The sequence below is a fragment of the Panthera leo genome, chromosome D1 (assembly GCF_018350215.1).
Source record: "Panthera leo isolate Ple1 chromosome D1, P.leo_Ple1_pat1.1, whole genome shotgun sequence".
NCBI lineage: Eukaryota > Metazoa > Chordata > Mammalia > Carnivora > Felidae > Panthera > Panthera leo.
In genome coordinates this window covers 59,636,486-59,649,061 of record NC_056688.1, presented here as the reverse complement: position 1 = coordinate 59,649,061, position 12,576 = coordinate 59,636,486, and the positions used below count along the sequence as shown (strand labels likewise).

The 12,576-nt window shown below is 35.2% G+C and overlaps 1 protein-coding gene across 7 annotated transcripts in view; it reads left to right on the top strand.

Annotated features, from left to right (window-relative positions):
• The window catches only part of NUP98 (nucleoporin 98 and 96 precursor), a 114,162-nt gene that overhangs the window by 56,578 nt on the left and 45,008 nt on the right, over positions 1 to 12,576 (top strand). For all 7 annotated transcript variants that reach the window (XM_042905556.1, XM_042905557.1, XM_042905559.1 and 4 more), the window contains 4 exons: positions 4,500 to 4,616; positions 5,853 to 6,151; positions 9,318 to 9,431; positions 10,253 to 10,391. In XM_042905556.1, coding sequence (XP_042761490.1) covers positions 4,500 to 4,616; positions 5,853 to 6,151; positions 9,318 to 9,431; positions 10,253 to 10,391 — 669 coding nt within the window. The remainder of the gene's footprint in view (positions 1 to 4,499; positions 4,617 to 5,852; positions 6,152 to 9,317; positions 9,432 to 10,252; positions 10,392 to 12,576) is intronic.

Sequence of the window (12,576 nt, the reverse complement as noted above, 5' to 3'; positions counted from 1 at the left end):
CTGCTGTAGCTGGTGTTTTTTTATGATTGTCAAGTTGTCCCATCTTGGCCAGCAAAAGCGGGGTGTTCAGGAGAAGTTCTTTGCACATAGGCTCTGATAGTGTTTGATAATTTCTTTGCTTATTAGGATTCACTGTGTAAAATTTTGTCCAGGATTTCTTGCCATCTGTGTTAATGACTTAGATTGGCTTGAATTTTCCTTTCCTACATGTTTTTTTTTCAAATGTTTTTATTTATTTCTGAGAGAGAGAGAAAGAGAGAGAGAGAGAGAGAACGAGAGAGAGAACGAGAACAAGTAGGGGAGGGGCAGAGAGAGAGGGAGAAACCGAATCCGAAGCAGGCTCCAGCCTCTCAGCACAGAGCCTAACGCAAACCAGGAGATCATGACCTGAGCCAAAGTCAGACGCTTAACTGACTGAGCCACTTGGGTGCCCCTCTTACCTAATTTTAGTATAAAGTTTTTGCTGACCTTTTAAACAAATTGGAGAGTATTTCCTCCTTCTGTTGTCTGGACAAGTTTATGTAAGATAGACCTTTTTGGGTTTTGTTTATATTAAATATAGAGCACTAGTGAAGGTATATGGGCCTGAAGTTTTTTTTGTAGTAAGGCTTGGTTTTGGTTTTTTTCTTAATTATTAACTTATATAAAAGTTAATAGGGTATTGAGCTTTTTTATTTTTTGAGTCACCTTTGGCAAGTTATGTTTTTATAACGTTTGTTCATTTCAACTAAAATGTTAAATTCATTGGCATAAAGTTGTTAAAAAGTATCCTTACTATCTTCTTCATTTCAGTCGAATCTATGGGGATATCCCCATTTTCATTTCTGACAAAGATTTGTATGTGTGTGTGTGTGTGTGTGTGTGTGTGTGTGTGTGTTCTCAGTCTGGTCATGGATCTACCAATTTTACTGATTTCAAAGAACTAACTTCTGACTTTTATTGATGCTCCCGATTCTGTGATTGTTTTCTATTTTATAAACTTTTATTTATATTTTCACTAATGTTTACTTTCATTTTGTCTTCAGTTCCTTCCTTTCTTCCTCCCCCCTTTTTTTTGGTATTTAATTTCCTGTCCTTTTTACAATAGACGCTTAGTTTTTTGATTTTCAGCTTTTCTTCTTTCCAAATACATGTATTTAAAGATATAAATTTCCTTTTAGTTCAGCTATATTTGTGTTCTCTAAGTTTTGATATGGAGTACTCTTTATCATCCAGGTAATAATTACATACGAATCAAATGCTTCTAAGTTTCATGGGGGAGGTATTTTGAGCCTTGGATTATATGAATATGAATTCTTAACATGGAGACTTTTAAGCGATTGTTTTGTTAGTGATTTCTAGTTTATGTTCAAAAAAGGTACTCCAGGTGATTTTGATTCTCTGAAATTTGTGGCTTGCTTTTATGATCCCAACATATGGCTAGTTTTTTTAATATTCCATGTGTATTTGACAAAACTATAGGAGCATCTGGGTGGTTCAGTTGGTTAAGCGTCTGCTTCTTGATTTCACCTCGGGTCATTGTCTCATGGTTCATGGGTTTGAGCCTTGCATCGGGCTTTGTGCTGACAGTGTGGAGTCTACTTGGGATTTTCTCTCTGTCTCTCTCTCTGCCCCTCCCACACACAATCTCTCTCAAAATAAATAAATAAATTTAAAAAAAGAAAGAGAAAAGATAGTTGTTGGGGTATGGTCTTAAATTAGGCTAAGCTTGCTAATCATTTGGGTCTTCAATATTCATACTGATTTTTCCTTTTTTCCTTTTTTTTTTTTTTTTTTTTTTTTTAGTTTGGTTACTTTATTTCCTTAACTTCCAATATCACAAAAAATGAACACATCTACAGTTCCCTAAATTTATCCATTTTAATACTTAACAGGGTTTACAAATGTACATCTGAATCACTTGTGTTTTACTTATTTTTTTTACTTAATAATTCTTGTTGTAAAGTATAAATAAAAATGGTTAAAATGATAAATTTTATAAGTGTACAATTCAGTGGCATTAAGTACATTCACAGTATTGTGTAACCATCACAACCATTTCTAGAACTTTTTCATCATCCCAAACAGGAAAAATGCACCTGTTATGCAATAATTCTGTATCTCCTCCTCCTTTCAGTCCCTTTTAACCTCTGTATTACTTTCTGTCTGTATGAATTAGCCTATTTTAGATACTTATATAAGGGGATTCCTACAGTATTTTTTTTCATGTCTGGATTATTTTACTTGGCTTAATGTTTTTAATATTCATAATATTGTAGCATGTATCAAAGCTTCATTGAAGCTTTAAGGCTGAATATTCTGTTGTATGGATATGCCACATTTTGTTTATCCATTCATCTGTTGTTCGATGTTTGGGTTATTCCACACTTTAGCTATGTGAATAGTGCTGTTATGAACATTGGTGTACAAGTATCTGTTTTCAGTTATTTGGGGTGTATATCTAGGATTGGAATTGTTTGGTCATTCTGTATTTAACCTTTTGAGGAACTGTCAAACTGTTTTCTACAGTACCTACACCATTTTACATTCTTAGCAGCAATGCATGTTTTCATGTTCTCCATTTGCTTGTCAGCACTTAGTATTTTCTGTTTGTGTGTGTATAATAACCATTCTACTGGGTGTGAAGTGGTATTTTGTGCTTATAATTTGCATTTCCTTTATAACTAGTAATGTTGAACATCTTATTTGCTTATTGGCCATTCATCTTCTTTGAAGAAATATCTTGTCTCCTTTTGTGTCTTTTTTAAAAATTATTTTATGTCTGTCATTTTCACAACTGCTTAAGGCAATAATTAGAGTTAAAAGATAATGATACTGACTTACAGAGAATTTTTGCTTTTTTATGACAAGTGCTTATTGAGATGAGTCAGAACTGAACTTGTGATTTATACTTTTTACTTTTAGTTCTCTCTTAACTCCAGAGGTAAAGACTTTCCAGGTCCCAACACAGAATAAGTGGCATTCACTAGTGCCCCTAACCTCCTGGTGGCTCCAGACTCCAGTCTCTATCTCTCTAGTCCCTCAAAACTGTCAGGCACACCATCAACCTCTTAACCTTCCCCTTGGAATCAGAGAAGTCCCAAGGAGGGGCTCCTGGCTGGCTCAGTTGGAAGAGCATGTAACTCTTAATCTCAGGGTTGTGAGTTTGAGCCCCATGTGGGGTGTAGAAATCGCTTAAAATCAAAAAGCAAAATTTTAGAGAAGAAAAGTCTCCAGGAGAAAAGCAATCGTAAATAACAGACACCGTTATAATAACACCTCTCTGTGCCAGTGTCCCTCCAGGTGCTGGTTCAGTCCTTTTTTACTATCTTGTTAGCTTTCCATGCCTGTAAAGAGCTCTAGCTTTTCTGATTGTCTCTCTAGGAGGATTGGTTTGTGTTACCCATTAATAGGAAGGCAAGTTTTAACTTTCATGGAAATAACAATTCTTTATTGTCAAGTGCCTATTTCATTGGCTTATTTAATACATATTTAATGACACCATTATAATAAGGACTATAGCATACACGCATTTAGAACAAATGCTGCTGACAGTTGTTACCATATAACTCAGTTGTTGAGATTAGAAATAAATAGATGAGTGCTATTTATATACTGCTTGCAACTTGTATTTTTATTTTTATTTTTTTCAGTTTATTTATTTGGGAGAGAGAGTGGAAGAGGGCCAGAGAGAGAAGGAGAGAGTGAGTCCCAAGAAGGCTCCACACTGTCAGCACAGAGCCTGACGTGGGGCTGGAACTCACGAACTGTTAGATCATGACCTGAGCTGAAATCAAGAGTCTAGAGCTTAACCAACTGAACCACCAGGCGCCCCTGCAGTTTGTTATTTTTAAGAGGGAGTGTAGCATATTAGTTAATCCAGTGAGTTTTTAAGTGAAGATTGATTAATATCTCTTCATATGGTTCTTTGTTTGAAGCTTATATACCACAGACGTTCTTGCCTTAAGTAAACCTTCTGTACGCAAATTTGAAATTTTGTGATTATTTGAATATCAGGGGTTTTTACTCCTATTTCTTGTCAACTTTAAAAGAAATCTTATTTAGTCAGCAAATACTTCCTTTCTGTTTCTTCAAGACAGCATGCCAAGTTCTATGAAGAGACAGTCATAAATCCTGACTGTCAAAAAAGGAAGAAAATGTTTAAAGAGAAGACATATAGAGAATTACTCAAAACATGAGACATACTATGATGGGTTATCTAAGTGTCTGGATAAAGTGTTCAGGATTCAGTGAAGGATGACTGTTTTCAAAGGGGATTCCCCACTTTGTTTTGAATGTGCTTAGCATATTCTTCCAAACAGCAGAGTATAATATATTTGAGACCTTAAGTCCTGGTTATATATTAAAGACTGTGAATTGAACCTCTTTGGCCATTGTTATTTATGTAAGAGCTGAATGAGGGTGCTCTTTTTGACTCTGGTTTTTAAGGTAATGCCAGTGATGTGATTATGTGCACCTGAGTTCTTTTTTTTTTTTTTTTTTTTGGTCTCTGTTTATAGGAAGAGCATCAAGAAGTTGGTTTTGAAAAACCTTAACAACAGCAATCTCTTTTCTCCTGTTAATCGTGACTCCGAAGATCTCGCTTCACCATCTGATTATCCAGAAAATGGGGAGAGGTAAACCAGATTTTGTTTTGGGTTGTTCCTGGAAGAGAGCCGTGTTCTCATTCTGAAGAGATTCTAAGCTTGGAATTTACTCATTCTATGAAAATGTATGAAGTTTGGTGAATGTTGCATAGTATTACAGCATATGAGCATCTAGAAATTAAGTCCTGTTCTTGTTTTTTGAGTACTTTAGACCTTAAAATTATTGGAGTTCTTCTGATTCAGTTTTGCATAACTATTTTGGTATCCGTGCATGTCATTTTGAACCAGGGTTCTCACACATTTGACACCCTTCACCACCTTTAAAATGAGCGATATCTTGTTTGTGATCATTATCAAAGTGATACATGGTCACTGTAACCAAACCAAAAAAATAAGTAATAAGTATACAAGTGTATAAAGGAGGAAGTGGAAATAGTCACCCTTACAACCCTTAATAGTTTGATGTCTTTTCTTAAAATTTTGAAATTTGTTTATATAGATATTGTAGAGATAGGCATGAATGATGCAATGTTTTATAGCTTGCTTATTTTTATTTATTTTATTATAAATACCTTTCTATATCAATATGAATATACATATGCCTCTTTTTTAATTACTTGGTAGCCATTATTGTGAATATATGATAATTAGTTCCCCATTAGAAGACATTTAGATTATTTTGATATTCCTATATTCAGAGTAATGCCTCAGTGAAAAATTCTATTTATATCTTTGCACTCCTGTTTTTGTTTTTTGTTTTTGTCTCTCAGGATAAAATTCTAGTTTGATTTTTCATGAATGAAGCATTTTCTAATACCTTGCTGATAATAATATTGAAAACCTAAAATTTTTCAATTTTTTTAGTTTGAAATTCACCACTCTTATTTGACCTTACATAGTAGAGTGCCTTTTTTTTTTTAACTAAAAATTGGGAAAATTGGGATGCTCAGATTCACTCATTCACGAAAATATAGGAGTTAAAGGCATGGAATCTACAGCCAGTTTTCCTGGGTTAAAATCCCAACTCTAGCACTTAGAACTTTTTTAATTTGGGCAAGTTACTTTCTTATTCTCTGTCAGTTTTCTTTCCTGTAAAAGAGAATGATAGGAACCTATTACAGAGGGTTACCACAAGTATTAAACAAAATTTTAATATATGGAATTACCTAGAATAGTCCCGGGCACTTATTAGTAAAAGCTCAGTGAAGGTTGGCTATTACCATTGTTACAAAGAGCTAAGATATTATTTGTTTTCTACCTTTTCAGGTTCAGTTTCCTGAGCAAACCTGTTGATGAGAACCATCAGCAGGATGGAGATGATGATTCTCTTGTGTCACGTTTTTATACTAACCCTATTGCCAAACCCATTCCTCAAACCCCAGAGAGTGCTGGAAATAAACACAACAGCAGTAGCAGTGTGGATGATACCATTGTTGCACTAAACATGCGTGCTGCCTTGCGAAATGGGCTGGAAGGAAGCAGTGAAGAGACCTCTTTTCATGAGGAGTCACTGCAGGATGACAGAGAAGAAATAGAAAATAATGCTTACCATATGCATCCAGCAGGTCAGATTTAGATTGGTACATGAGTAATCTTTTACTAGTCATTTAAGACCTCTTACTTGTCACAGATTTTCAACTTAGTGGAAGTCAGGTATCTGAACTTTTTAATGTTTTTATTGCATTTTCTAGAAGTTAACATTTTAAACCCTTTTCACATACTCTTTGGTTGATTTTTTATTTTTTTTAATGTTTATTTATTTTGAAAGAGAAAGTGCACTCACATGAGCAGGGGAGGAGCAGAGGGAGAGGGAGAGAATCCCAGGCAGGCTTCAGATTCAATGTGGAGCCTGACACGGGTCTTGATCTCAGGACTGTGAGATCATGACCTGAGCTGAAATTGAAAGTCGGACACTTAACTGACTGAGCCACCCAGGTGCCCCTGCTTTGGTTGATTCTTAATTCACATACTTTCTGTATTTTTGGAGTAAATTCATGTCATTAATTATCCTGGCATAAAGATCCCAAATTTTATAGCCACAGAGACTATCCTACTTTTTCTAGCTTTATAAACTCAGATTGCTTACTAGTTTTTTAATTAAAATAATAGTGATAATTATTATCATATAAGGGTTTGAGATATGAATTAACATAGTATATAAACCATAATGACTGAAATGTGTAGGGATTCAAATGGTATACGTTGTTATGTTTATTTATTATCACCTCAGTTCTGTGCTTTTCTTTCGTTCCCCCCAGCAATGAACTGATTAGTTTTTCCCAACTGATCTATGAAACAAATAATGTAAACTACAAGATTATAGGGTCTTGATTGTTTACTTAAAGCTTGCCTTTTTTTCTTTGTTGACCTAATATCTCATTTGTTGTTGTTGTTGTTTTTATTTTTTTTTAATTTTTTTTTTTTTAATGTTTATTTATTTTTGAGACAATGCAAGAGACAGAGTGCAAGCAGTGGAGGGGCAGACGGAGGGAGACACAGAATCTGAAGCGGGCTCCAGGCTCTGAGCAGTTAGCCCAGAGCCGACACAGGGCTCAAACTCATGAACCGTGAGATCATGACCTGAGCCGAAGTCTGACACTTAACTGACTGAGCCACTCAGGCGCCCCTGTTGTTGTTTTTTTTTAATGTTTATTTATTTTTGAGAGAGAGTGTGGGCAGGGGAGGGGCAGAGAGAGAGGGAAAGGGAGAATCCCAAGCAGACTTCATGCTGTCAGCACAGAGCTTGACACGGGGCTCAAACCTACAAACACAAGATCATGACCTGAGCCAAAATTGAGAGATGCTTAACTGACTGAGTCACACAGGCACCCCTCATTTGGGTTTTGATTAATGTAATCACATTCCTTTTTTTTTTTTAACAGATACAATTTATATATAGTGAAGTGCACAGATATTAAGTGTTTTATTTCAATCAATTTTGACATATATATACTGAATATATATAATGGAAACTGGAAAGTTTTTATGTCCCCATCCCCAGAAGTTGACCACAGTCTGGTTTCTGTCACATAGATTAGTTTTGCCTATTCTTGGACTTTATATAAATGGAATAATACTATATATATTCTTTTTGACTCTATAATTTTTATCAGATTTAATCCACAATATGTCAACAGTTCATTCTTTTTTTATTGTTGAGTAGTAATCCATTACTATAAATATGCCACATTTGGTTTATCCATTCTCTGTTAGTGAACACTTGAGTTGTTTTATAGTTCATCTTGCAGTGTCTGTAACATTTTTCTGTATCTAATCATCTTACTGCCTTCACATATATTTTCTGGTCACTTGGTGCCCTGTGAAAACAACTTTATATTTTATTTGTGTGTGTATCTACATGAATTCATTATGATACTACATCGGTTTTTCAAATACCCAGTCTAGATTTTTTTTTTTTTAATTGCTCTTTGTTTTCTCATTGACCTTGTTTGTCACCTCTCATTTTAAAGTTCCATCCCCAGGGACACTATAACAACTCTCTAAACATTGCCAGTAGAGAAACACATTGAGTATACAAGTGGGCATTGCAGGAGGATGAAGTTTGATTTGATATTAGCCTTAAATTCTCTCACAAAGCAAGTTAGCCTAATTTGTACCTATAAATGGGACAAGGGGTGATTACAACAAGCATACCAGTGTTCTGTTTTCTTGAGTTCTTCAGAAATCTACTTAGTTAATACTTTTAAAAATAACACTAATTTAGACCTTTTTTTGTTTTTATTTTTAAATAACACTAGATGTTTAAGTTTCCATTTATCCTTGGGACTTTCTTATGTAGGATTTTTCTTTTTCTTTTCTTTTTTTTCTTTTCTTTTCTTTTCTTTTTTAATTTATTTGGAGAGAGAGACAGAGAGCAGGGGAGGGGCGGAGAGAGAGAATCCTAAGCAGGCTCTGCACTGCCAGCATGGAGCCCAGCACTGCTAACATGGAGCCCAGTACCGGGCTCGAGCCCATAAACTGTGCGATCATGACCTGAGTCTAAACTAAGAGTCAGACACTTAACTGACTAAGCCACCCATGTACCCCTCGTGTCGGATTTTTCATCTTGATTTTAGCTCTTTACTTAGGGATGTAAATTTGAAAGATAAAAGGGGTTTATGGAAGACAGGCTGTAAAATAACACGTATTGACTTTGGAGTTATAGCTCTGCCTATACCACCGAATTACTTTGTAATCAAGGCAGGTTCTTTACACATTGGGTTTTGGAATTTTCATCTGTAGAATAAAAGTATCTTAAGTAACCCTTTCTCAGAACTCATTTTATGGATTATGTTTCATAGTATAGTATGTTAATGGAGGCCGTATGAAAAGAAGTTTCTCTGGTTAATTAGCGTGAGAAACACTGGATTAAGTGAAGTTAAATAGACTTAATTATTTGACAAGTTCTCAGAGCCTGTAACATACTATCATGTGCATGTTTCCCAAACTTACTTGACCAGGAATCTTAAAACAAAAAACAAAAAAAAAAAAAAAAAAAAAAAAAACACGGTTTCTCTTAGGCATATAGTGTTCCTTAGAAAACCAGTTTGGAAAAATGCTTTATTCCTATATGTTTTCTCTTTATTTAATAATTTATTTAGTTACTGATTGTTTCAGATTATATTAGCTTTTAGATTATTATTTTTCAAAAAGGAAAAAGTGAAATATGAAAATTCCTCTACCTAAGGACAATTACGATTAATACTATATTTGCTGTTTCTTTTGTCATAGGCATTGTTCTCACTAAGGTTGGTTACTACACTATTCCATCTATGGATGACCTTGCCAAAATTACCAATGAAAAAGGAGAATGCATTGTCTCTGACTTCACTATTGGTCGTAAAGGTGAGTGTGAACGTAGAAGTTTGTAGTGTTTAAGCCAAAGATCTTCACCTTATTTTTGTAATTAAGTAAAAGAAGCTCTTGATAGCTGAATCCATTTCTTTTTTCCCCTATACTTGGACCCACCTTAACCTTCACGGTAGACACTTTGACAAGTAACAAAATAAGCTTATAATCGTGTAACATTCTTTGGTAACTGTTTGGCTCATTGGAGTTTTCTACAATTAAAGAAAGTAAGCAAGAAAATACTAAGAGAAAATTTAGTAATAAAAGATGGAGTAGTATTTAGGTTTAACTTCATACTAAGTTAATACAGATAACTTTTGGGGGGGGAAAATCTCATCTTGCTATATTGTATTTTCAAAAGGGCTCTCAGGTACACTGAAAGCTAGGTACTAAGTAAAGGTTGTTTCAAATGTAGCAGTAGTACAGATACTTAGAAGAGATTTAAGAAGGCTGTTTTGAGGATAAGTGCTACAGAAATGTAGATGTTAAACTAGATAACTGTGTTTGATGTCACCCCCTAATACATACTATGGATGAAATAACACAATGAAAGTATTACCAGATGATTTAAAATGTTCATGTTTAGCGACATCTGGCTGGCTCAGTCGACAGAGCATGTGACTCTTGTTCTCTGGGTTGTGAGTTTGAGCCCCATGTTGAATGTAGAGATTATTTAAAATTGTTAAGAAAATTAAATAAAATCCTGATTAATGTTTAAAGCTGCTTGCTTCCTCTGATTATTTAGTCACTGGGAGTATAAAATAGATTATTTGCCTTCTATACAGGATGAGTTTTTAACTATTTCCTTTGACTTGTAGGTTATGGTTCAATCTATTTTGAAGGAGATGTGAATTTGACAAATCTAAATTTGGATGATATTGTGCATATTCGAAGGAAAGAAGTGATTGTCTACTTAGATGATAACCAAAAACCACCTGTGGGTGAAGGGCTAAATAGGTATGAATTTATTTATGTATTTAGAAAAATCTGCTTGGGGTGCGTAGGTGGCTCAGTCAGTTAAGCGTCTGACTTTGGCTCAGGTCATGATCTCACAGTTCGTGGGTTCAGGCCCTGTGTTGAGCTCTGTGCTGACAGCTCAGAGCCTGGAGCCTGCTTTGGATTCTGTGTGTGTCTCTCCCTCCTTCCTCCACTCGCATTCTCTTTCTCTCAAAATAAATAAACATTGAAAAAAAATTTTAAGGAAAAAAAAGAAAAAATAATCCACTAAATCACATTTTTTTATATTATATACATTTTCCTGCAACTTGCTTTTTTGACCTACTGTACAGTCTAAGATGATTGTTTCTTTAATTTAAAAGTAAAAATGGTAAAGAAATGCTACACTAGGACTTTTTTTTGCCTCCTTTTCCCTAATATCATGAGGACCAACTGTTACTTTCCCAAAACACTTTTTAATAGTACTTTTTTTTCTTGTGTCTGCTATGATCATTTTTAACTCTCTTTATTGTAATTGGAGAAACTAGCTTCGGATACCTGTTCAGACACATGAAAGGGCCACAGGTAAAATAATTTATGTTCACAACCTACCAAGATTGAACTGTGAAGAAGTGGAAATTCAGAATAGCCCTATAAGTATAATAATTTTTAGATATTTCCTATTGTAGCAGTATTCTCATACAGGGAGTCATGACCCTGAAGCTTTTCTTTCCAGGAAGCAACTTTATTTGTGCCGGTACGGCTCAGTTGGGTTTGTACACGAAGAACTGAGCCCCAAACGCCGCCTGGTATAGTTTTTAATACGTTTTCTATTTCTTTGTCTCTCTTATATGGTAACAGACAAACATGCAGTCTGATTAGGTGGTCTCATGTTACAAGGTCATGAGGGATGTTGTCACATACACATATAGCCAGGTTGCCTTGAGGGTTTTTTTTTTTTTTTCTCTCTCTCTCTCCTTAGGGGACCCTACCAACCATAATAAGGAAATTGAATCAGTAATCAAAAAATACAGCCCCCCCCCATGCCCCCAAAAGCCTTCAACCACATGACTTCAGACTACAGATCAATATCCTTGATGAATACCGAAGTAAATATCTTCAACAAAATATACATTTGACCCTTGAACTGTGTGAGCCCACATACATGGGTTTTTTTAATAGTACAGTACTGTAACTGCATTTTCCTTACGATTTTCTTAACATTTTCTTTTTTCTAGTTTATTATAATACAGTATATAATCACATAACATACAAAATATGTGTTAGTCAGTGGTTTATGTTATCAGTAAGGCTTCTAGTCAACTAGGCTATTAGTAGTAAAGTTTTGTGGGAGTCAGATACACAGATTTTCAACTGCACAGGGGGTTGGTACCCAACCCCAGCATTGTTCTGTCACCAGTTGTATTAGCAAATGGATTTCAGTAGTACATCGGGAGGATTTTACACCATGACCAAGTAGGATTTATTCCTGAAACACAAGGAAGGTTCAACATAGAAAAATTGATCTTGTAATACATCATGTTTATAAAATGAATGAAGAAAATCACATGATAATCTCAACTGATGAGAAAAAGCATTTTGACAAAATACCCTTTTATGAGAAAGCCACGCAACAAACTAGAGATAGAGGAAAACTATCTCAGCTTAATGGAGGCCATATTTTCAACGTCCACAGAAAATATGCTCAGTGGTGGAAGAGTGAAAGCTTTTCCTTGCCACTTTTATTCAATATAACTGCCAGGGCAGTTATGCAAGGAACAGAAATACAAGGTATCATCCTGGGGGCCCTGGGTGGCTTAGTTAAGCATCCGACTCTTGATTACAGTTCGGGTTATGATCTCACAGTTGTGAGATTGAGCCCTGCGTTGGGCTCTGTGCAGGTCATGGAGCCTGCTTAAGAGATTCTCTGTGTCTCTGTCTGTCTGTCTGTCTGTCTCTCTCTCTCTCTCTCTCTCTCTGCACCTCCCCTGTGTGCTCCCACCATCTGTCTCAAAAGAAAAAAGGCATCACCCAGATTGGAAAGGAGGAAGTAAAATATCTCTGTTGAGAGATGACATGATCTTATGTGGGAAACCTAAAGATTCCATAAAAAACAGTTATAAATTCAGCAAGGTAGCAGGATACAAAATTAACTCACAAAAATCAGTTAAGTTTCTATATACTAATAATGAACAGTCCAAAAAGG